General features: G+C 47.3%; 1 protein-coding gene across 21 annotated transcripts in view; it reads right to left on the bottom strand.

Moving 5' to 3' along the window:
* The window catches only part of SCRIB (scribble planar cell polarity protein), a 62,868-nt gene that overhangs the window by 33,283 nt on the left and 6,652 nt on the right, over positions 1-22,933 (bottom strand). For 19 of the 21 annotated variants that reach the window (XM_075211551.1, XM_075211542.1, XM_075211553.1 and 16 more), the window contains exons 2-16: positions 15,610-15,727; positions 14,492-14,570; positions 12,317-12,406; positions 11,693-11,749; positions 11,074-11,137; positions 10,915-10,989; positions 10,500-10,644; positions 10,243-10,361; positions 9,763-9,962; positions 9,433-9,599; positions 8,891-9,018; positions 8,436-8,555; positions 7,883-8,053; positions 6,887-7,225; positions 4,124-4,186 (exon numbers count right to left, since the gene is read on the bottom strand). In XM_075211551.1, the coding sequence (XP_075067652.1) occupies positions 4,124-4,186; positions 6,887-7,225; positions 7,883-8,053; positions 8,436-8,555; positions 8,891-9,018; positions 9,433-9,599; positions 9,763-9,962; positions 10,243-10,361; positions 10,500-10,644; positions 10,915-10,989; positions 11,074-11,137; positions 11,693-11,749; positions 12,317-12,406; positions 14,492-14,570; positions 15,610-15,727 (1,935 nt within the window). The remainder of the gene's footprint in view (positions 1-4,123; positions 4,187-6,886; positions 7,226-7,882; positions 8,054-8,435; positions 8,556-8,890; positions 9,019-9,432; positions 9,600-9,762; positions 9,963-10,242; positions 10,362-10,499; positions 10,645-10,914; positions 10,990-11,073; positions 11,138-11,692; positions 11,750-12,316; positions 12,407-14,491; positions 14,571-15,609; positions 15,728-22,933) is intronic. The other 2 variants (XM_075211545.1, XM_075211564.1) reach the window with 1 other exon arrangement.

Here is a 22,933-nt window from a genome sequence, read left to right as displayed (position 1 = left end):
ACATAGGTTGCAGGCCTCTTGAGATGTGCCAGAGTTTCCATTATACTGATGCACCTGGAACACCTCCAGAGATCTGCAAAGTAGAACAAACTGCTGAGACCTGAATAACATATAAAAATATGAGGTCAGGAAGAAGCAAAAAAAAAAAAAATCATTCATGTTATTCAAGAACAAACAGACAAACCTATTTATTTCTGGACTGCACCAGTAATCCTCAGACAGAGTCAGCGGCACTGAGGCAGAGCCCACAGTAAACAGACAGTATTTTCCTGGATATTGGTTCAGAACAAAATATGTCTGCACTGGGTGTAAGTAATGAGTGTACACTCAATTCCATGAGGGTTCCTATTTACTAGGTCCACCCTTAAATATATTCTGTAGTTCACTGAAGAGAGGTGACAGAGGACAATACATCTGAAATACTCCGATTTTCGTTTATATTATCTGGATCACAGAGGAAACCTTTCAGCGAAACCCTGTTCTGAAGATGTGATATTAAAGTTGAACTTAGCCAGAAAAAAAAAAAAGATTTTTATACTTGCGCTAAATGCTTTTAAGTCTATTGGGGGGCACTGGAAACACTGGGGTATAGAGGCTGGACTAGAGCTTGGGCACCTTAAATCTGGCTCCAAAATGTAAGCTTCTCCTCCATATTTCCCTCGTAGCCTGTCGGCAACTTACGTAATTTGCTAACAAAGACCAAGGGCAGAACCAGGAGGAATCGAACGAAGAGAGAAAGAAAAGGTTCTCCAATAACAATAACAGAAAAACCTTAACAAAAAGAACAGGACAGATCAAAAATAAGAGCTTAAAGGGTGGCCCCTTCTTCTCTTCTCTCCACTTTTCTCTGAAAGAAAACACCTAAGGCAGAAAACTGAATCTTCATAGAGCCCAGTCTCGAGCCCCATCCAGACCCTCCAGCAAGATCCGCAGGTCAATCGGAAATGAAAGGTAGGTAAACCCTTCCTTTCACACCAGGAGTTGTGGAAGTCTTCCACACACTGTCAGTCTAGCTAAAGCCAAATTCCTAGTCTTGAGCATGGTATAAAGCACATTGTTGGAGAAACCCTTAGCTCTAAGAATCATGGCTTCAATGTCCATGCCGTTAAAATCAGCAGAGCTTTCATTGTGAAAAGGCCCTTGGCTTAACAGGTCTTATCGGCAGACACAACGGGCACTGTGCCAAGCTAAGAAGGTCCATGTACCATGACCACCTCTGCCAATCCAGTGCCACCAGAATCACCTGTATGCCCTCTTATTTTTATTTTCTTGATCACCTGTGGAAGGATTAGTATCAAAGGGAACCGGAAAATAAAACAAGGATATAATGGTAGTGACATGGTGTCTACCAACAGCACCTTCAGATCCCTTGTCCTAGAGCAGCACCTTCTGGTTCAACAGAGATGTCGCCAGTCCACAATCTGATGGAAGACTTCCAGGTGAGGGGACCATACCCCAGGGTGAAGGGCATACTACAGATAAGATCTACTTACTACAGATAAGATCTACTTCCCAGGATTCCACCAAAGGGTTGAATACCACGACGGCAGAAACATTCCCTCATCTAATGATCTTGCCGGTTTCTCTCATGGAATTGCCTGACTGGTTTCTTGTAGCCCTTCCTTAGAACCTTTGACTAGAGCATTGGAAACTGATCTGAGTTCTAGCAAATTTATTGGAGCCTTGATGACTCTGGAGTTCAAAGATCATTAAGGTCGCCCGGAAGAGTGACAGCCCCTACTCACGAATGATGGCATCCGGTGTCCAATTCCAAATGGTGAAGGGGCGTCCCTGTAGAGGATGTCTCCCTTCAGCAACCTAAGGAGCAACTGATATAGCTTTGGACTCAATCTGATGAACTGGCTGGTTAGGTAATGGGGTGACTTGTTCTGTTTTGAAATAAGCTCAATCTGCAATGATCTTCAGTAGAACCGTGTAAACTGCACAGCCTCAAAAGGTCGAGACCATCTTTCCTAAAACTTTCATGCAAAACTGAACAGACGTATGCAAAATAACAGGGACATAAGTCCCTGTAGAGAGGCTCTTGTTCTGAAAAGTGTTGAACAGGAAGTCCATGCGCTAGGAAGGAGTCAGGTTGGATTTCTTGCAGTTGATGATTCTAAACTTGAGATTTTAAGGTCTGAGCAGTTTCCAATAACATGAGCCTACAGCGAGGCTGGGGAGCTCACTTCGAACTGCAGATCGTCCAAGTAGGAAATGACGGCCACCCCCACTGGATCTCAGAAGGGCAGCCATCTCTGGCATGATCTTCGTGAACACTCTCGGCGATGTGGTCAGGCTGAAAGCTAGAGCCCAGGATTGAAAATTATGGGACTACACAACAAATCTGAGAAAGATACTGGTGTCCTTCCCAGGTTGGAACATGCAGGTATGCATCCTTGATGCCCATTGACACCATGAACTCTTCCCTGATTCATGCTGTTGATGGCAGACCTCAAATTCTTGAACCTGTCTACCCTAAAGACTTATTTAGGGACTCTGTATAGGTCAAAATGATCATTCCGGATTCTGGACCAAGAAGAGACACGAGTAGAAACACAACCTTTTCTGCTCTTCCGGTACTGGAACAATTACCATAATGGGAGATCAAGGACTGAATGATTTTTCAGGAAGGCCGGTGGTGAAAAACTGTGTGGGTGGGGACTTCAAGAGACCTTCGATGTATCCCCAACTTATAATTCCTCTCACCCAGACACGAGGTGGAATTGAACCTCTGGTCCCAGAAGAGAAGCAAACGGGCTCCCATCATGGGAGATCCCTGATAGGCATACTGTTTGCCTGAAGACTTGGGAGATGGATGCCGAGCTGCTCAAGCCTGTTTTCCTCTCGGCTGTCCTCCACAAGGAACGGAGATTTGTCTGGAGGTCTGACTCCTCCCTTTCCTTAAGGACAGGAAGGAATCAAAACATAGGTCCTTTAGGCCAAAGGGAATAAAAGAGTAGAAGAGAAAATAATCTTATCCGGTTAAGGTCTGCATAAGACATCCCCAGAGAAAGTCAGGGGCTCCCTCTTGGACCCTACATCAACCTACTAGAAAAAATTTAAAGTGCCCAAGCTCCAGGGCAGCCTTAAAAGCTCAGTGCTTCCAGTGTCCCCACATGGATGAAGGAAATATATTCTGAAATATAAAATATTTTATCTGTTTAAGTAATTAAGCATCTGGTGAGTGCATGCAGCTATATTTGTGCCGTGTGTGTTGGATCAATGAATAAAAATGAATAATCTTCTTCACCAATAATATAAAGTCGTCACCCCCCCTCCCCATATACACCGACTCATATTGTGAGATGGTCTGCTATTTGGTATCCTATTCAATACTTGGAGCTGTTTCTAGAGCACACTATGACCAATTCTCAGTGATGTCACTGGTTTCTAGTGACTGGATAGGCTGTACTCTCAGTGATGTCACTGGTTCCTAGTGACTGGATAGGCTGCATTCTCAGTGATGTCACTGGTTCCAAGTGACTGGATAGGCTGCACTCTCAGTGATGTCACTGGTTTCTAGTGACTGGATAGGCTGTACTCTCAGTGATGTCACTGGTTTCTAGTGACTGGATAGGCTGTACTCTCAGTGATGTCACTGGTTTCTAGTGACTGGATAGGCTGTACTCTCAGTGATGTCACTGGTTTCTAGTGACTGGATAGGCTGTACTCTCAGTGATGTCACTGGTTCCAAGTGACTGGATAGGCTGCATTCTCAGTGATGTCACTGGTTCCAAGTGACTGGATAGGCTGCACTCTCAGTGATGTCACTGGTTCCAAGTGACTGGATAGGCTGCACACTCAGTGATGTCACTGGTTCCTAGTGACTGGATAGGCTGCACTCTCAGTGTATTTATCACCTAAAAAAATGTGCAGGTAACAGATACACTTTAAGGCCAACACAGATAAACCTTACACTGAATCTGACCTCTCAATGCTTAATTTCCAGGGTACTGTAATAACATTAGAAGATAAATAACCAGGTGAGAGTAAAAGACAGACATGAAACACACCCGTCACCCAAGAAACGTGGAGCTGAAAGGGAAAATGTGCTGGATTTATTCAGTGATTTCAGGGGGAGACAGAGGGGGGCAGAGAGCGCCAAGCTGCAGGTACACACCTCTTCCTCCTCTATCCGAGCAGGCTCAATCAGAAGATTATTCACTTGATCAAACGACACCCCCTGTTAGAAGGGAAATCCAGCAGAGAGAGATGAAGGGAGACAGAGAAGGAGAAAGAGACAGGCATGCGGATTAGTGGAGCAAACATTACCAAAAACACCCAACACCATGAACCTACCTTTGATGCATCTCTTCTGCGGTGCTCGTAGGACATTGCACATACTCTGTGCACCATCGTACTGGATTAGTGCAAACACTGAAATGACCCACAACCTACACCCCCAAAGCCAATTTTATTTCTGCAGTGAGAGTGTGGCCCCGAGAACCGGGGGCAGAGCGCTACATCGATGCGGCACCATGGCTGTCGCAGGAAGTGCAGTGTCCCCACCCGTAGCCACGACTACCACTGCACAAACATCACGGGTGGAAGGTGTGCTCCCTCTCCCAGCATACAGCAGATAGCAGGGTAAGTAGGTTTAGTTTGTGCTTAACCCTTTCACAGTTTTAGCAGTTAATGTGCACAGCGCCACAGAGTACCACGATATGCTGGAAGGATTGCAAAGCAGCAGGGATGAGAGGGTTCTGGGATGTGTCTGATAGTAAATTATCTGTTACACAATTACTGTGTTAACGGCCTTCTGTAAATGATATCAATACTAAAGGAAGAGAGTCAGACATCAGATTCCTGCAGCTCCTCTATCAATGGGACTAAAGTGTAAACTCTACAGATAAAGTCACCTACAGCAAATCTGAGTAACAAACGTTTCCTTAAAGTGTAACTCTGCTTTCAGAAGAGGACTTGTGTTCTCCAACAGCAATTCTGCTGTGTAGCTGCCATTGTATTCCATGCACAGATGATAACAACGGGTTGGATAACAGTTCTCTGCTGGAGTTCCCCTTTATAAAGCTTTTACTAGGAATATGGGAACAGCTGGTTTATAGTAACAGAGACAAGATAAGGCCTTAATATAAAAGGTTTCAGTGCCATCACCATAGATAAAGCAGTAATTCTGACTGCCACATGTGTGATATAAATATGTGTGTGTGATATATATATATATATATATATATATATATATATATATATATATATATATATATATATATATATATGAATGTGATATAAATATGTGTTGCTGGACTGGTGTTTTTTTGTTTTTTTTTACTTACCAATATTTTATTTTTTAAACCAGGGGATGAAGCTTCACCCCGTCTGGCTCATTCATATTCTATTTAACCCTCTCGCTCCCTGCTCAGCTTACAAATAGCAATGATTACAGGATAAACAATGTATAAACTGAACACAAAGAGCAACATAAGCTGGACATTCCCCTTCAATAAAGACAAATCTGTATTGTCTCCATCGGCCGTTTGAAGGGCACAGACATAAGTAGTTGATGTAGAGGCCACCAAGAATAAACAGTCTGTGGCACTCTATAAAACGTGGCGTCTTTTCCACAGAAACCCAATGATTCCATGGCCAAAATTCATTCACCTTCCAGGGGACCTAGCAGAGGACTCACGGAAAAGGTTCAAGAGAAATAACAAACTTAGATCAAACTACTGGACCCCAAGTCATAGTACACACCCTGGAATCCTTGGACTTAGTCACACATCTTGGTGAACAGTCCACTCACTGGACTGATCTAAAGACGGAGGCCTGAGATGAAGAGCTACTACCGCCAGTTTTGCATCTAGCCATATACACAAAGAAAAAAAATTAAAATAGGCAAATGAAATATGCGTCCGTTTGGAACAAATCTGCATAACATAATTAAGTGCATTCAATAACTGTCCTCGCAAATAGAACGACACAGACTGCAGAAGGTATAATGAATGTTTATGTATCATCTGATACCTAATGGTTATCACTCGAGACTGCTGACACATCCTAGCTGTAATCCAGCAGGTTACATTTTATATGTCCGTTGTTTTTAATATATTTGGTCCGGATCTATTACTGAGGTTGTTGATATTTTATCATATACTGTGAATAAACATTGTTTTTGCCATATACTTATGATTACACCTTGCACTTACCTCTCCACCCACTATAGTTACTGCGCCAGGGAGAATACCTTTTTGAATGAATGTTTAAGTATAGTTTGTGCAGAATATTAAGCTTGAAATTGGCCCTTCCACATCTCCATAGAAATGGTCGGCATCAGAGAAGTACAAGGGGATAAGGAGATCCCACTAGTGGGACGGGTGCGACCAGAGTCCACTTCGGATGCACAGTAACTCCAGATGCAGATACAAAGCAAAGTGGGAGATGAGCAGCCTCTAAAGTACCTTCTTCTAAACCGATAAGCTTGGGGAGCCGGGAATAAATGATTATTCTGCCTCTATTAAGGGCCCCTTGAGTATCATTCCCAAAGTACCTAAAAGAGGACTTGTCCACAAGTCAGGTTGTATCTATAGGAAAGAATCTCGTCTAGAACGACCTGGAAGAGGATCCCACAGCAAGAACGTACTGTAGCCCCAGTCACTCACACGACGGGTACGTTTACTAAAACCGGACTGAAGATACAAGTGACCACCGCCAGCCCTGCCCACATAAATACCCTGTCCTGAGAGCACTACAACAGAGGAGAATTAGGTAGGGTGAAAGGAGATAGAACTATACTAGTTATGTCTGTGCCCCACTGGTACCTCAACGGCGGCTGAATTCTGGCCTCTATTCCACCCTTAAGTGAACTAAACAGAAATATAAGTTAATAAAGGTCACTGAACATCTGTGTATTCCTGTGGGAGGGTTGTACCTTGGCATTCTGCTGGGAGCTGCTCCTCTCATCCCTGGCATCCTCCTGTTCCCAGTCCTTGTCCTCCCCCTCCACTTCATCCTCTGCGGCCTGTTGTGAGCACCTGAAGAACCCGGGTCCGTCTCCATCCGCCGACAGCCCACAGGGGCTCTGGCCCTGGAGTAGAGCCACCACTGCCTCTGTGTTGGGCAGCTTGGTGATCTTGGAGTGCTTCTTGTAATGAGGCGTGTCCTTACGAATCAGCCGTTTCTTCTCTGGGGATCCTCGATCTTCATCGTAGTCATCATCCTCATCGTCATCGCAGTGCACTAAAGTATCCTCAGCAAAATGTACCGAGTGCTGGGGAAGTGTCAGAGAAGGAAGAACAGACTGAAGCGTGCTCAGGGCGGATCAGCAATAACGCTCTACGCGAAACATAGAAATCTCACAAAGAAATAGCAGTAGCAAGTTTTATATACGGCCCATCACATCATCACGTGTTACAGGGGACTCTGACTCAACGATAACGTTTAACAGAGCTGCTCCTTCCCCTTAGTGGAGCCTCTGGAACTGTGTAGAGATTACTCCGTGCTCTGCAGACTACTACGTTACTCCATGCTCTGCGGACTACTACGTTACTCTGTGTAGACATTATGAAATGCTCTGCTGAACACTACGTTACTCCATGCTCTACCGGATATTACGTTACTCAGTGTATACATTACTCCATGCTCTACCGGATACTACGTTACTCAGTGTATACATTACTCCATGCTCTGCCAAATACTACGTTACTCGGTGTATACATTAGTCCATGCTCTGAAGAATACTTCGTTACTCAGTGTATGAATTACTCCATGATCTGCAGACTACTACGTTACTCCATGCTCAGTAGACTATATTACTCAGTGTATACATTACTCCCTGCTCTGCCGGATACTATGTTACTCTGTGTATACTGAGGTGGTGTCAGGATGGTGCACGGCCAGGCAGTAATATACAGTACTGCGCCCTCACCTCCATGTACTCCACATCCATATCATCCGCCGCCGTCTCCTCCTCCTCCGGCACCTGGTTCACTCTGGTTGGCTCCGGCTTCTGATGCTCATCCGGGTAAGAGGCGGATACGGTGCTGCCGCTACACTGAGACTCCGCACTCTGACTAGAGACTCCGCTGAGACGCTTATCCTGCGGGAACAGGTCACATGTCACAGTCCCTGACGTACTTCCCCCGTCACAGGTGGATTCATTACTGATCGATACATTGTAACAGATCCCCAGGAAGTATAATTATGTCACCTGGACACCTGCTGAGGACCAGGGTCAGGGACCACCGGGCTGGAGCCTCTGACTGTATGTGACCTCCATGGTCACATGTCCCTCACAGGACAGATCGTCTGACAGTATCTCCTGGTGATGATTATATCGCCCCCAGCAGAGACACCTCCCTGATTATATCTCCCCGACTGGGTGCTGTGACTTTATTTTGGGACATGATTCCAGTCTTTCAGATAAGTACATAATGACCCAGCCCACTGCGCAGTAATATTTGGGAAAGTAACATTCTCACCTCCTCATTGGGGGACGCGGTGTCCGGCTTCGCAGTGTACCCCTCATTTCTGCGCTCTTCAATCCCTTGCTTCATCACCTTTAACTCGCTGGGATGCGGAGTCGCCCTTCTCTGTAGACCCTGTGGAAGCCAATCACATGACCAATACTTCTCTTACCGACGAATACGCAAAGCATCACCTCTGCCGCCAACGCCACGGGCGCAGAGCCTCTCGCCCTCTGCCGCCAACGCCACGCGCGCAGAGCCTCTCGCCCTCTGCCGCCAACGCCACGCGCGCAGAGCCTCTCGCCCTCTGCCGCCAACGCCGCGCGCGCAGAGCCTCTCGCCCTCTGCCGCCAACGCCGCGCGCGCAGAGCCTCTCGCCTTCTGCCGCCAACGCCACGCGCGCAGAGCAGCTCTTCATACACCGCTACAGCATGTATGCAGAGTAACGGCCACAAGCCTATAGGACTCACCCTCCTCTCCGCTGCAGCCTCATCGTCTTCCTCCTCTGGTCGGAGCTCTTCCTGGAACTGAATGACGCTGACCCGATTGAGGTTCCCGTCTATCCAGCTGTCATCCAGACTGTTCTGCAGCGAGCTCTCTGCAAGCACATCACAGATCAGGTTTATGTCTATAGAAGTACACACGTGTGCCAGTCGTGTCCCCTGCATGGGAACATCCACCAGTACCGACACACATGTAACAACCCCCCAAATTACCCCTAATACAACTGAATGGATGGGGGACTGGTTGTTATAAACCAACCTCAGAGCACACAGCCCAGCTCCTGGAGCCCACTTCTATTCCTCAATGAAAGAAGCCCCAATAAACTAATACACATAAATATCCCCCAAGCGACAGAGCCTGGGCTGACTACACGAGCAGCACACTCAGAGCTCACGTCAGCGCAGGTCAATGGCGCAGAACAGTAATCACCACCAGATTGTCCTAAAGTGGATCATAGTAGAGCCTTCATGTAATATAACAGCTGTGCCGGGACAGCCCCCTGGCGTACCGATGCTCGGAGACGGCTGCTGCGGCAGGAGGTAACAGGTCAGGACTTTGGATCCGGTTTTCTCATCGTCCTCCGTTTGGAATTTCAGCATGGGCTGGGACTGGTTCTCTGCCAACCACAGCGCCTTCAGGTTCAGGTTAGTAAGAGCGAAGGGCAGGTTCAGGAGTCTGGGGGCAGGAAGGCACAATATAGGGATTATAAATCCATCCAGCGACAAACACACCTTCAAATATAATACACAACGCTAAAACCAGCTGCCCATGGCGGCCAATAAGATCAGCCCCGGTGACTGGCGCTGGGCTCCCCCTCTCCCCCCCATCCGTATTATACCTGTTCCCGGCAACATCCAGCACGTGGAGCTCCGTGGCGTTGGCGAGCTCTGGCGGGAGAGCGCTCAGCTGGTTATCGCGCAGACACAACATATTGAGGCTGGAGCAGCCGCCGATCTCACTGGGCAGAGACAGAAGACGGTTTCGATCCACATTCAGGTTGGTCAGTTTGGTGAGATTTCCCATGGATTTGGGGAGAACCTGGGAGCGAGGAGGAAATACATAGGGGACAAATGGGAAAACCAAACAGTTTTGTGCAGATTTTAAGTTATTTTTCATTCTCACCTATACAAACACTTCATCTACTGCTCATTATCCATATATTACCACCACATCACAGAACATGTTACATGTGTTACAGATTCCACTGTACTGACCCGTGTACTGTCCAGATATTAAATACATAAAGTTTATTGTCTGCTGCTCTGTGAGCACCGCCTGTCTTATTGCTACCTATGAAGGTGAAACATCAGGCACCTACCGTCAGCATGTTCTCCGTCAGTATGACCTCACTCAGGTTCTCACAGTCCCCAATAGACTCCGTCAGCTGGGTCAGACGGTTCTGATCAACCTTCAGGATTGACAACTGCTTCAGTTGACCTGAAAAGACAAATTTTGAAATATGAATAACTTATATAGAACTTTGCCTTCACCCCTGTATTCTGCCAGGTCCAAGCACTTCCATCTGGCCACGGAAGCTGGGTGAGGGGGGGGGATTCCATCAGAGAGATAACTGACCGATGCCTGCCGGTAAGCCGCTCAGCAAGTTCTGGGACAGCAGCAGGTCCGTCAGAGACACGAGGCCACCGATTTCTGTGGGAAGATGTTCCAATTTGTTCTCAGAGATATCCAGACAGACCAATCTGCGGAGGTTTCCCAATTCCTGCAATACAAACATCAGAGTAAACAAAGAGGGGTCATGAAACATTCTCTCTCTGCGTTGCTGCTTATACACGTATCAAGACAAAGAATCTAGGGTCCGAAGCCAGCGGCCTGGCCCTCGGGTTACATCTACCAGCAGATGGTGAGAGTTTTGCACATTATGAGGGACGGAGAAAGGTTTAGTACGAAGTGTACAGAAGATGTTTGTGAATAGAGCAGCAATGGGCAGCGCTGTACGACTGGCGGTAAGTGCGCAGTGTCTAATACTGACCGGGGGCAGGGCAGAGAGCTGGTTCCTGTCCAGCCACAGCTCCCGGAGGTTGGGTAACGCTCCAAGCGTGTCCGGCTGCGGAGGAAGAAGAGGAGGAGCGATATTAGACACTAACACAGCGACAGCTCTTATACATCTATTGTTTAATGTCCTCCTTACCAGAACCTGCAAATCATTACTTCCAAGATCCAAATGTTCCAACTTAACCAGGAATGACAGCGACCTGGAGAAATAATGGATTATAATACTGCACAACGTATACAGCATGAGCACATTGATCAGAATGACCCGTCCATGTAATGTGCTGTTACCGATAATACTACTTGTGTGGATGTGATGATATGTAATGTGGGTGCGTCAGTCGGATATCCAAGAACTGACCGACCAATCTGGGGATCAGTGTTGGTGGAGATTATAAGTATTACAGGAAAACATTCACTGCTGTCGGCAGATGCGCTGCTGATCTGTTGTCATTGCTCAGTCTGCCAAGGATATTAATTATTACCGTCTGTGACCTAATATCCACTAACAAGACCCCACCCTCCCAGCTCCGACACCGATATCCACTAACAAGACCCCACCCTCCCAGCTCCGACACCGATATCCACTAACAAGACCCCACCCTCCCAGCTCAGACGTCGGTATCTATTAACATTAAACATCTGAGCAGCAAATGTATTTAACAAGCCAAATACACTCTCAGAGGGATGCTGAGCGCTGTGGGCGGGATCTTGTGCGCAGATTGTACAGTACAGATCTCCCTCCTGTATATACTTACGTAGGCACAGATTTCAGAAGGTTTTCCCGCAGTTCCAATGTCACCAAGTTCGCCAAACTAAGAAAGACGAAATTCAAAGATTAATACAACAAAAGGAGCTACAAATAGCTGCTGATACTGATATAAACACTCTGATATAAGCTACGATTGGATTAATTATCAGTCTGAATAATGATAAATTACTAACTCTAAGGATATAAAATGAAGCCATTCATGTTACGTTAGATACTGAACACGGGTTTGGTCTAATCACATACAACCCATGGGTCTAATCACATGACTTTATTCAAATTTATGGGAGGGGACTGTTAGGACCTGGACATTGATTCTTCTGGGGCTTATATTGTTATGAAGTCAAAAGGAGGACGAGCTGTACACATCATCCCACCCTCTCCCGTGCTGTACACATGTATGGGACACTATCGCGGTACCCTCTGTGTACTAGAGGCGTCATTATAGAGGGTACTCAGTATAGACCCAGATAGCGTCTAGCGATATCTGTTTCTGCATTTGACTACAAAAGAGCCTTAAACAAATATATTAGTAGATCAGGACTTTCTTTCTCCTCTGGGCATCTTGACTGAAAGCCACAAACATGGACAGTACTGGTATCAGGACACTCACTTGCCAATGTCACTGGGCAGGGACTGTAAGGACACATCGTTCAGTGCCAGGTGTGCCAGGCTGCGGAGCTGGGTGAATCCATCGGGCAATCTGTAGAACAAGAGAAGAAGAGTAACACTGCATTCTGCCAGACAGCCAGAGGAGGGCGCCATAATCACACCCACATACAGGGGCTCACAGAGTTTATAATGGCCGACATCCAGAGACTGCCTCTGCTCTACACTTCTAGATTGTCAGCTCATGTGCACATTATTCTGGAGCAGGGAGCCTGTTACGCAGACACCTTGTTGATCTCCTCTAAGATGACAGAGTAGCAGAGCCCGGAGCAGCTGGACGGCAGCTACACAGATTCCGACAGCTGAGGGTGCCGGCTACCGTCACTGCTAGTCCATATGCCGCTCACTGGGAGATATTGGGTTAATGGATCCCATGTGATGGTGCCGGTGTGTTACTACTGAGATAATGAAGTTTATACATTTCTGCAGAGTTCTGGGATTCTGCCTTTTGCCCTGTGACACCATGAGATCGAACTCAGCTCCCCCAGAAAACCCGGAATCAGATTCTATACATTGTTACATAAAGAATTCATCCAAAACGTATTAACTAGAGGACGTCTGTAGACGGCCACAAAGAAATCTTGTTTTTTTGCAACAATTTGTTTAATGGTTTTCAGGCTCAGACTTTAGGAACAACATTAACAACGTTCACAAGGAGTGAACCAGAAACACCAATTACCAGTCATTATCTGCGCACCAGGCCCAGCATCTCAGTGGTGACTGCTACTAACACGGTCTACGAATAATTCAATCACATATAAAAGGTCTGAGTCTCAATGAGCCCTGTGCAGTACACTCTTCAGAATACCGCAAGGGAATGTGGTACTCTTAAAGGTGTTCATTTTACCAGTATTTCTCCTGTGTAATCACTAATATTACTGCAATGTTCTGCATGTGCAGTTCACATCTCTGGCCACAAGGTGGCAGTGTCCTCGTATCCCAGATCAGCTAGTGGTCTCCAAAGTTCATTTTCTGGAGGGAGTTTCCTAAAAATACCAATGACCTCTTGGAGAACAGAGAGAGTGAGAGGGGACCCGTCTCCAGGTTCTAGACTGGAGTTTCACTGTTCCTTGTGCACAGTGAAATACTAAAAATATGTGGTTCGTTCATGCCCTTGTTGACCTGGAAGCATTTAATAGAACACGCTCTACATGAGCTATGCTGTCTTCTGGCTTCCTCGATGCCTCACAGCAGGAGAGGTGTGAGGCACAGAGGAAGCCAGTCTGGAAAGAGCTACAGATAATATATATTATACAGAACCCAGAGGCAGGTTACATGGTCTCTTTCCTTATCCTAGTAATGTTTTCAGGAACTGAGAGATAAAGATCTGTATTCCCAGCACTGTAACCTTGTTACACAGATATAACTGTGGTACATTCACAGCGCAGCCCGATGGCCGTATCGGAGCAGTTTGGATAAAATTTGCCTTCAGTTGTATGAAACGTGCAGAAATTTGGACGATCAATTTAGTTGCGTTAGACCAAGTTGATAACAAATTGATGCTTGTGGCGGTGTTTATACATCTAGCTAGCCCCCAGGTGATCCCTGTGAATGGCCCGAGCACCAAGCCAATGGGTCTGTCCAATTTAGTGCTCCAAATGGACTCTGGTGCAGCCTCTTACTGCGCTGTTTGTGCGACCGGAACACTGAATGAAAGCAGCCGTCAGAGCATCAGGAACACAGGAAATAACCGATAACGACTGGAGCCACCAGTGTATAATTATAGTGATTCAACAGATTTTACAAATAAAATACTGCAGTTTTCAAATGATCATGATGAAGCTTAAAAATTTTCCACGCAAAAGATTATTGACGTGCTGTGGTTGTGGCAGCCATTATACATAACTATAGATCCATTATAACACGTTGGGTTCATCGCTCCAACCCTCATCCCACATTAATTACATTGTGGGTAATGTGCTTAACTTGGATCTGAATAATAATAACCTATATTTATAGCCTAAAAGTGTAACCGATGGCACAGCAGCTAATACCACTCTATGACCTTATCAATCGTATACCAATCCCAGCCTGGCTGTCAGAGTGCTTTGTATAGTCAGATTACACAGACCTACAGACAAGTATACACACAGATATATACACTATATATATTCAGTACCTGGACAAGGGGTTACCACTGAAATCTGCAATCTCCAACGACTTGCAGAACTTGATGCTTTCTGGAATTTCAGGAATGTCTGAAATACAAAAACAGAAAGTGAGGAAACGGAGACAGAAATATTATTAAATGTCAGAGGAGTCAGTGAGTAACGATCTGAGAGAGGACGGGGAACGAGCGAGCGGGTGAAGGGCCGGGGGAACGAGCGAGCGGGTGAAGGGCCGGGGGAAAGAGCGAGCGGGTAAAGGGCCGGGGGAAAGAGCGAGCGGGTGAAGGGCCGGGGGAAAGAGCGAGCGGGTGAAGGGCCGGGGGAAAGAGCGAGCGGGTGAAGGGCCGGGGGAAAGAGCGAGCGGGTGAAGGGCCGGGGGAAAGAGCGAGCGGGTGAAGGGCCGGGGGAATGAGCGAGCGGGTGAAGGGCCGGGGGAAAGAGCGAGCGGGTGAAGGGCCGGGGGAAAGAGCGAGCGGGTGAAGGGCCGGGGGAAAGAGCGAGCAGGTGAAGGGCCGGGGGAAAGAGCGAGCGGGTGAAGGGCCGGGGGAAAGAGCGAGCGGGTGAAGGGCCGGGGAAAGAGCAGAGTTGGCTAGGAGAACGGACAGGGGTGCGAGAGAATAGACCTGAAAAACAGGGGAAACAGAGGAGATCTGACAGTGGAGATCTAGTGAGGGAATGAAGAGTAGATCCAAGAGAGGAGATGCAAGAACATAAATGTAAGATAGTGAGTGAATGACAGGAAACCTCCGGAAAGGTGGGAGAAACTACATCAGAGGGAGTGCAGGAGAGGAGACCTGAGAGATGGGGAGAGCGAGTGAAGGGACAGGAAGCCCCAGGAAGGGGGAGATACTACATCAGAGGGAGTGCAGGAGAGGAGACCTGAGAGATGGGGAGAGCGAGTGAAGGGACAGGAAGCCCCAGGAAGGGGGAGATACTACATCAGAGGGAGTGCAGGAGAGGAGACCTGAGAGATGGGGAGAGCGAGTGAAGGGACAGGAAGCCCCAGGAAGGGGGAGAAACTACATCAGAGAGTGAAGAAAATAACTTGTGTGAATGATTCAATATTTCCTGTACAGCACCAAGTAATATGTTGGCGATATACAAATAAATAGCGTTGACGCAGACTCACCATTGCGTGATATGTCAAACTCCACAAGTTGCATGAAATTGGCCACTTCTGGGGGAAGTCGTTGGATCTCATTATCACCGAGGCCCAATTTCCGCAGATTCAGCAGCCGGAAGAAAGGCTGGACATGGAGAGATGACATAGGAACAGGGACAGGAAGGGAGAGAGAGAGAACACAGATTAATATACAGAAATCACAATATACAGTCACTGAGCGGTGACAGGTTCTCTGTGTATCGTGGATATATCAGAGACCTGCGGGTTACACACAACGAGGCCATGTCAGGTGTGATGGGAGAACGCCAGCTGAGTTTTGACTGACGCATCGCCATGTTGTAAACTACACAGTGCGCAGCCCCAAGGGGGGATGTGGAACTACTGCTGTACATATTAATGAACAGATAGAACTGGAATATGCTCCAGCAGATTACACCAATACAAGTTTATATTCCTCTTTCCAGCAGATTATTTATGAAGCGCACAGGTCAGTCAAACATACAAACTAGGAGAGTTTCTGCAAAGTTCCCCCCACAGACTATTAATACACCTGTCAGCCCCTCTGTATAACTGTCTCTATGTGGATAAGAGAAAAGATTTATTTCAGCCAGAAGTCAGAAAGGTAAACGGTCCCCTTCCCCCCTTACTTGGGAACATCAGCCATTAGTGAGGGGCTGGAACATCTAAAACTCAAACCTTTGTTACTCTGAGAAAGAGGCCCCAGTGTAAGGAGAGAGAGGGGGCGGCCGATCCAGGTTCAAACAGAGTTTCCTAATGAACGTCTGGTGTCTAAACTTATTACCGGGGAGCTCAGAGAGACACAGAGGGGACAGAACAAGAGGCATGCAAGGAGCAGGACTGAAATATATATGTAAAAGCTTCCACACCACAGCTGCTATTCTCTGTTATCAGCGATTATCTGTAACAGGGTCTGCTTACAATTAATTTTCATGTGATTATTAATATGAAGCCATTTGTGGCTTGCATCAATATTCAGACCATTAATTCACAAGAAAGTGCAACATATGTATATATATATATATTTATTCATATTGTCTGATCTGACTACAAGTGTGTGACTCAATCATCCCTCACTGTCTGCAGCAATTACTACAAGAAGAAAATAAAAGTATGAGATGAAACAAGTGTAGAAAGGAGAGTCTGAGAACCCCCCCCCCCCTCCCCCCCGTGCCCAGCCCCCGCAGCCCCCGCAGCCCCCGCAGCCCCCGCAGCCAGCCCTGCCAGCAGCAGGACAATGGGCAGATCGGCAACACATAGGGAACAGCTGTGTCAGCCAGACCGGGCCCCTGCCAGAGATTAGCGCACACACAATAATGCAGGCGGCACCTGCTGTAACACCCTCTGCCCCCCCATCACCTCTCAGTGCAGACTGCGGTCACCAGGAGAATGCAGAAGTCAGACATTACCCACAATTTATGGAAGGCGTTACTGCTACATTATTACATGTAGAGCAGCTGCAGTTATCCCAGTAGCTTTTCTCCCTCAGTCACATTAGCGGACATATCATCAAACGAGACCTGACTGCTGTGTGACACACAATGGTCCTTCCAAATTAATATAAACTTGTCATTGTCATTCTGAACACAGATTACAGAACAATAACCCCAAATGAATAATAACAGAATAATAACTCCCAGCTGCACCGGGAGATATGCAGAGAATCCGCAGCGTCAGCAGGAATCAGATTGTTCTATAAACATGTTGTCTATGATGTTCACAGAAGACTTTCATCCCACACACAGGGAAACCCTAATAATGTTTATTATAGCAATTATTCATTGATTGGGTTCACATCCCCCCTGCAACTTGTCCTCTATATCTGTAATGTTATCTATAACACAGCATGGTCCTGGATGACGCACGTGTACCTACATACTGCGCCACCTGACAGCGGCGCTGATTACAGACCAACCACAACGCGCAGAACAAACTCAGACCATCAATAACACAAAGTTTTCATGTGTTTTGTGAAGTCCAATATTCCAAAGTGTTGCAATCATGTTCCGGTATGTTACATATTATTATGGATTACGCTTACCCTGGTTAGTGACCTCTGTGCAGACCGTCGCATAATAAGGGCCGTTTAAAAAACACAAAATATACACCTGTAATGCTTCTTTGTGTACATTCTGCAGCTACTTCTGTGGAACGCAGAGAAATCATCACATCCCAGCCCCCGGCTGCCACTCTGGGACCAACTCATTTGTTCATTTACCCTCTATCATCATCATCAACATTTATATAGCGCCAGCAGATTCCGTAGCGCTTTACAATTGGGAACAAACATTAATAAGACAATACTGGATAATACATACAGACAGAGAAGAGAACCCTGCTCACAGCTTACAGTCTATGGGACAAATATTCTGCCTGGTATCTACTTACGGCCCAGGATGGTGCGGGGAGATCAGGTCAATTTAATGCAACGCGGAACTTTATGTATTTTGAAACTTTTTATGACTGATTGAAATGCGATTTCCGCAGAAATACAACGGAAGGTGCGGAGTGTCCCCGATATAAGGAACAGAACCCGGCACTCAGCTGCCAGGAGACCCAATCTCAATACTTCAGTAATACAGTGGGTGCAGAAGAGCGTCGTGTCTGAAGGATCTGCCCGACTCTTCCCATCAGCCCTGAAGACAGCGGGCAAATCTAGCAGACCTTTCTCCATTAGTTTTGGAGTTCTGCACATTTGTAATTGGCAAATTCCTGGACTAAAAAGTAGGAGCAGCACCGGCAGCGAGCAGGCACCCGACGCCAAGGGCCGCGCGGCAGAGGCACCCGCCGCCAAGGGCCGCGCGGCAGAGGCACCCGCCGCAAAGGGCCGCGCGGCAGAGGCACCCGCCGCAAAGGGCCGCGCGGCAGAGGCACCCGACGCAAAGGGCCGCGCGGCAGAGGCACCCGACGCAAAGGGCCGCGCGGCAGAGGCACCCGACGCAAAGGGCCGCGCGGCAGAGGCACCCGACGCAAAGGGCCGCGCGGCAGAGGCACCCGACGCAAAGGGCCGCGCGGCAGAGGCACCCGACGCAAAGGGCCGCGCGGCAGAGGCACCCGACGCAAAGGGCCGCGCGGCAGAGGCACCCGACGCAAAGGGCCGCGCGGCAGAGGCACCCGACGCAAAGGGCCGCGCGGCAGAGGCACCCGACGCAAAGGGCCGCGCGGCAGAGGCACCCGACGCCAAGGGCCGCGCAGAAAGGATGTTAGCAGCCTAAACGTTTTATTTAAGTGGTCTGGAATATCGCACGGTCTGAAATGTTTCAGACAGATTAAAGCACCAATCTTGACGAAAGCAGGAGGTAAAATAAATGTAGGAGTCAGCACACAGCGCACGGCGGCATCTGGGGGATTAATCTCTTTCCCTATTACGAAGTCGCTATCTTCTGCTACTACACTGCGCTGCTATTTAGATTGTAAGCTCCTATAACCAGTACTGTGAAATAACCTGGTGCCCTCACATAATACTGACATATGATCAGGAGAAGATGGGATTAGATCCAATAGAGAGAGAGAGAAGATGGTGGACATGGAGACAGACTGAGATCACAACAGGAAATCTCCACTTCCCACAACACAGCACCGGAATCAGGAAGGAAATGCCGAGAAACTGCCCCGGGCAGAATACCAGATCTATTCGCTATATTGGGGGGATTGGAAATTGGATTCATGGTCCGAATACAACTCAGACGTCCAAGAAACATTCTGATTGCTGTCATTACAGGTAATCATCAAACCCTCACACCAGCAGCTGTGCACTTCTCAAATAAAAAGAACAATAACGCTGGAAATAAAGGGCAAGATTACAGCCGCACAGCGTCACAGCAATGCTACAGCCGCACAGCAATGCTACAGCCGCACAGCGTCACAGCAATGCTACAGCCGCACAGCAATGCTACAGCCGCACAGCAATCCTACAGCCGCACAGCAATCCTACAGCAGCACAGCAATCCTACAGCCGCACAGCAATCCTACAGCCGCACAGCAATCCTACAGCCGCACAGCAATCCTACAGCCGCACAGCAATCCTACAGCCGCACAGCAATCCTACAGCCGCACAGCAACGCTACAGCAATCCTACAGTGTCACAGCAAGATTACAGCTGCACAGCAATGCTAGTGTCACAGCAAGACTACAGGCGTATAGCGTCACAGCAACGCTACAGGCGCACAGCGTCACAGCAATGCTACAGTGTCACAGCAAGACTACAGGCGTATAGCGTCACAGCAATGCTACAGTGTCACAGCAAGACTACAGGGTGTATAGCGTCACAGCAAGACTACAGGCACACAGCTTCACAGCAATCCTACAGTGTCACAGCAAGACTACAGGCGTATAGCGTCAGAGCAAGGCTACAGTGTCACAGCAAGACTACAGCCGCACAGGACAGCTTCATGGGTAATTTTTCAAGAGCTGTCCACCAGATAGTCGTTAGTTTTATACTACTGTACATTGGTAACCAACATACCTACTACAGAGAAAAGCAACTTTATGACAGAGTGGTGACATTTATCCTACAAGAATCTCGTGTGTGTGTGTGTGTATAATTATATATATATATATATATATGAGTTACAAATAACATAGAACGCTGCAGGAAGCAGCATTATGGCCACAGGCCTCTTACTGTAATAATACCAGTAATACAGTAACTGGATATTTTCCAGTCCAATGAGAGTCGCTCACACACATCACTGGTTATTATAGGCAAGTGACTGACAGTCGGCCATAGTAACCTTTCCTTCCAAGACAGCGCGGTGAATGTATGTTACAACACTAAACACAGATTACAACCTTTATTTTCCCAGCTCATACAGGGTATAAACTACTTCATGAACAGACATGATGCCCCCTTAGGGGACATATTATGGGGCAGTAAGGAGGGCGCTGTATGCCCAGCGGCCTCAGTCCTCTCCAGGTTATAGTACTATACAAGAAACAAAGGGTATTATTCATTCTTTATTCTAATTTACATATTTCAAGAGACTGCTGTGATTGGAGGGGGTTATACCACACGAGGCTTGTGATTGGCCAGACAGTGACACACTGTGAACACGATGAGACAATGTTATAGGATGCACAGGACACTGGGATATTATTCCCTCTGTATCACATTGTGCAGTGTGTACATAGTGTGGGGGACACGTCATACAGAGATACAGGACGTGTGATGAACAGTCTGTGGTCAGCGAGATGAGGTAGTGATCTGCTGTCACCTCTACAACACTCATTTCTCATATACGCTCTAAACCACTCACCACATACACGTGCTGGAGACAGACATAGCACGTCTGCAGAATCACAGAGCTATTACATACATGTGCCGGAGACAGACATAGCACGTCTGCGGGATCACAGAGCTATTACATACATGTGCCGGAGACAGACATAGCACGTCTGCGGAATCACAGAGCTATTACATACATGTGCCGGAGACAGACATAGCACGTCTGCGGAATCACAGATCTGTGTAACAGAGCTATTACATACATGTGCCGGAGACAGACATAGCACGTCTGCGGAATCACAGAGCTATTACATACATGTGCCGGAGACAGACATAACACGTCTGCGGAATCACAGATCTGTGTAACAGAGCTATTACATACATGTGCCGGAGACAGACATAGCACGTCTGCGGGATCACAGATCTGTAACACAGAGCTATTACATACATGTGCCGGAGACAGACATAGCACGTCTGCGGAATCACAGATCTGTGTAACAGAGCTATTACATACATGTGCCGGAGACAGACATAGCACGTCTGCGGGATCACAGATCTGTAACACAGAGCTATTACATACATGTGCCGGAGACAGACATAACACGTCTGCGGAATCACAGATCTGTGTAACAGAGCTATTACATACATGTGCTGGAGACAGACATAGCACGTCTGCGGAATCACAGAGCTATTACATACATGTGCACAGACCTGTCACACTAAGCCAATACATGTATGTCCTCGCAAGACAGGGAAAACACAAAGTCAGAAGCATGCCACACGTCACACTGCATATATCATCATCTATTTATATAGCGCCAACATATTCCGTAGCGCTTTACATATATGTACATGTACCATCATACACTCCACGTCTCAGTTGTGTTTGTATAAAGTAAGTATTGAGCCCTTCCAGTGACTCCGTGTTTAGCAAATAAGCAGCAGACTCAGATCCAGTGTTATCCTGCACCAGGGCTGAGTACACGTCGTATTGTGTGTGTAACGTGACCACCCATCCTGCACACATAACACAAGGGGACTGTCGCCCTATTAGGGTCTGTGTGACTGTTCTGTCTCCCGTCACCCTGTCGTGTCACCAGAGAAACAACATCCGCACTCTGCTCTCTATGTGGCGTCTCACATCACAGAACATGTAAACATTTGTGTGTGGTTTGGTTTCCTCTAACCCCAAAGGGTAGATTTACTGCAGACAGAGCGTTCTCTCTGGTACAGAAATAGGAGACGTCAATGTGGTGCCCTCGGCCACGTACACAGCAATAGTAAAAGCAATGCTGACCACTGTGCTGCCCAGGATCATCGCTGCGATATTAGATAACGCATTTCCCGGCGTCAGACCTGTCTCTACGAGGAAGCAGATTTCTGCCACTTACAAACATGTAAAAATAAAAGTCAGCGTCTCTTTATAGTCATCCTGATAGATATGCACTGTAGCTGCTTTACCGGCTCTATAATTCATATATACGCACAATGCTGTACACTAACTTCCCACCCACTATCCTGAGAATATCCTGCCCCCTCCGACACAGAGGGGGGCACAGGGCTCAGTCCAGACCCCCAGAAGACAGGCCGGACCCTTGTACATCCCTGTATGGCAGGAATCTGCAGAGTCCCTGCGGTGAAGACACTGTTTAGAAGCAGAGAGTACCCTGGACCAGCGATCCCTACGCCAAGGGAGATTTCACGGAGGAGGCCGACGGGTTTCTCCCACATCCCTATTCCCAATAGTACTAAACACCCAGCGCAGCGATACTATGACGGACAGAGAGCACAGAAGAGCACAGGACACGTATGTATCCCGAGGAGATATACAGAGACCTGTCTCCTACGTTACATGTGAAGCATTCCTCACATTCCTGCAGGCAGGACACTACACACTGTATACAAGACATAAGGCCTGCGCTTCTCATTACAAAGCAAAGGAGGACTATTTGTCCTACAGCTTACAATCTAATATCATCTCTGACAAGAGTAGAACATTATTTTAACAGTTAACAATCTATGAATTATCCACCTATGAATTTAACCAGACTCACAGCAGTAAATGGGCGATAAAGTGGCGTCTACGAC

The sequence above is a fragment of the Mixophyes fleayi genome, chromosome 5, assembly GCF_038048845.1.
Source record: "Mixophyes fleayi isolate aMixFle1 chromosome 5, aMixFle1.hap1, whole genome shotgun sequence".
NCBI lineage: Eukaryota > Metazoa > Chordata > Amphibia > Anura > Limnodynastidae > Mixophyes > Mixophyes fleayi.
Note: the sequence above shows the minus strand (reverse complement) of the source record. Positions and strands in the feature narration are given on the sequence as shown.